Source organism: Anneissia japonica, unplaced genomic scaffold (genome assembly GCF_011630105.1).
Source record: "Anneissia japonica isolate Jap-2015-1 unplaced genomic scaffold, ASM1163010v1 scaffold287714_len2871179_cov188, whole genome shotgun sequence".
In the NCBI taxonomy this organism is placed as follows: domain Eukaryota; kingdom Metazoa; phylum Echinodermata; class Crinoidea; order Comatulida; family Comatulidae; genus Anneissia; species Anneissia japonica.
Window position 1 is genome coordinate 939,871 of NW_022755542.1, and position 2,905 is coordinate 942,775.

At 37.7% G+C, this 2,905-nt stretch overlaps 1 protein-coding gene across 1 annotated transcript; it reads left to right on the forward strand.

The window, feature by feature from the left end:
* Nucleotides 1-220: 220 nt before the first annotated feature.
* LOC117123563 (aqualysin-1-like) lies at nucleotides 221-2,498 on the forward strand (the record flags this gene model as incomplete). Its single annotated transcript, XM_033269540.1, is given in 4 exon segments — nucleotides 221-318; nucleotides 450-588; nucleotides 891-1,075; nucleotides 1,787-2,498. Coding segments are annotated over 4 exon segments (683 nt in total), but the record flags the coding sequence as incomplete, so codon positions are not given.
* Between the last annotated feature and the right edge of the window lie 407 nt (nucleotides 2,499-2,905).

Consider the following 2,905-nt stretch of genomic DNA (forward strand, 5'->3'; position numbering starts at 1 on the left):
TATATATATAGATTAAAAGGCAAAATACTGAAAAACAACAATGCTGTGGGAAACGATGGCTGGATCTCAGTAGAGATAAAAAAATGATAAGCAACAGCTAAAAAGTAAACGTAAGTAAACAGCCAGAAATAGAACCAGAGCTTTCGGACAACACTAGTCCTTCCTCAGTGGCGAGGATATATATATATATCGTTTAATGAACATTTCTTTGTGTTTCCAGCTGGCGATGGTAAGAATGCGCATGTGTATATAATCGATACAGGTATAAACCCAATTCATGTGGACTTTGGCTCTAGAGCAACACAGGATTATGGAAATGTAAGTTTATTACTAGCATACGACGTCATTACAAAAAAAAATGACTTTCATTATTTCAACTAAAATTATTTCCAATACAAATGCAAGGCTCAGTATAATTTTTGTTATATTATTATTTGAAATATTCTTAGGAAGATTGTAACGGCCACGGAACACATTGTGCTGGTACCGTTGGTAGCTCTACCTACGGTATCGCTACCGGAGCATCCCTCCATGGTGTACAGGTGCTCGGGTGTCTTGGTTCGGGTTCATGGTCGGAAGTCATTGCCGGTAAGGAATGCTTTAAAACATGTTGAAAAAATATTATTATATTGTTATTATTATTATTATTATTATTATTATTATTATTATTATTATTATTATTATTATTATTATTATTATTTGTATTATTAATATCATTGTTATTATTTTTATTATTATTATCATTATTATTATCATTATTATTATTATTATTAGGCCTACAGTATATTATTAATATTGTTGTTATACTGCTGTTGTTATTAATTGTATTATTATAGTGGTTGTTATTTAGTCAATATTATTTTGCATCTCGTAAACTGTTTTCTTCGTAGGTTGTGAGTACGTAGCGGAGAATGCTAAGAAACCGGCCGTCGCATCCATGTCACTGGGCGGCGGACCATCCCCGACTGTGGATGATGCCATCAAGAAAATGGTTTATGCTGGCATCACCGTGTCGGTCGCTGCTGGTAATGATAACTCTGATGCTTGCAACACCTCCCCAGCTCGAGTCGAAGAGGTATAATTGATATATCATTGATTGGATTATTTCATTACTCAGTGATACTGATATTGGCAATGATAATGATAATAACAATGATGATGATAATGACGACAATTATTATGAGGATGGTGATAATTATAATGAGGATAATAATAATACAAATTTTAATAAATCATTTACTAAATTAATAGTAACTGCCTCCTTGACGTAGTCGGCAGCGCGTTAGTCTCATAATCTTAAGATTTGTCTACACTATCAAATTTTTACAGGGGCGGATCCAGAGATGTCCAAAAGTTGTGGAGGGGGCGAAAGGGGGCCAAAAGTTGGGCCGATCGAGACAACACTGTGCTAGGGGGTCCGGGGGCACACCCCCGCGAAATTTTTGTGTTTGACGCCCGAAAATAACATTTGAGGCGTTCTGAGCTATCATTTTTTTCTTTTTCTTTGTTTTTTTTTCTTCTTTTTTTTACCTCCCAAAATCCATAAATCTGCCCCTGTTTTATATGACAAATTTATGCGATGATGTCATATTTCAACCAAATATGGGCATATCACAGTCATTTGTCAAAAAAAATTTAATAGTGTGGGCAAATCTTATAGCTTCACAGGAGGTTAATAGTAACATTACTAATAATGTAATAAAAAAAAAATTACATGCTAGGGCCTAATAAAATTATTATTATTGTATTAGTATTCATTTATTAATAATTATTCTGAATTAATTAGGCCATTACAGTTGGTGCCACTGAAAAAACTGATGTTCGCTCCTATTTCTCCAACTATGGCAAATGTGTCAACATCTTTGCACCTGGAACTGACATCACTTCCACCTGGTATACCAGTAGGCGTGCTACAAACACCATTAGCGGGACATCAATGGCATGCCCTCATGTAGCAGGTGAGTGCATCATTACACAAAACAGTAACATGAAGCCTTTAATTAAGGCTTCTTCGGAACCTACCGCAACTGGCGCTCTGGGTGCGTGAAGCCTGGTTTCCATAAAAATCTCTACAAGCTATTGCCGACTCCTTTGGCGACGCTGATTGGTCGGTTGAATTAGAGAATGTTCCCAATTGCGTCGGGGACAGCTACGCGCAGTGCAAGAATTGCAGTAAAAACGCGGTAGCAACTGTATGCGACAATATGAGGTTCTCGCCGCCACACCCACCTTAGCTCACCATGGTTGGTGTAAAGTGGGAAATAATCGAGCTTTCCTTTCACATCACTGCTGGATCGCCACGAACTCATGGGTACAATTTTTCCTCTCTTTAACTCAACATTTTCGGCTTGACTGAATTTGGGGGAGGGGGGAGGAACGGGCCCTCATGTCCCCCCCCCCCTTCGCTGGTTCCGCCACTGGTCCTGGTTTCATGTTCTATGCTTTTAGTAATTTTATCTTTTCCATTATATAATATTTTGAAACCGAATATAAAACAAAAAAGAGGCAAGTAAAGAAAGGTAAGGTGAATGTAAAAGGAGGAACAAACTATCCTAAAAATATAAAGAGTGAGAACGATCGAGAACCATAATATCGGATACAGTATTCGCAAGATAGATGTGCATTAGAAACCGCTATCGAAAACGTACCGAAACCGTACCGTACGGTTCCGTGGAGTGCGAATAGCCGGTTTGTTTGTACTGTATTAGTTTTCTCCAGTAAACGTCGCAAATAGGGGCTTAGCTGGTATCGATGATACTTATGGTGTTTATTTTATGATTAGTCAGTTCTTTATATTGACGTTACCTTTCGAATAAAGGTTTTGTCTAGAAATCCTGGCATTTGAGGGTCTTAATTTGCAGGGTCTGATATTTCGAGTGGGTCTGATATCTCGTGGTCTTAGGTC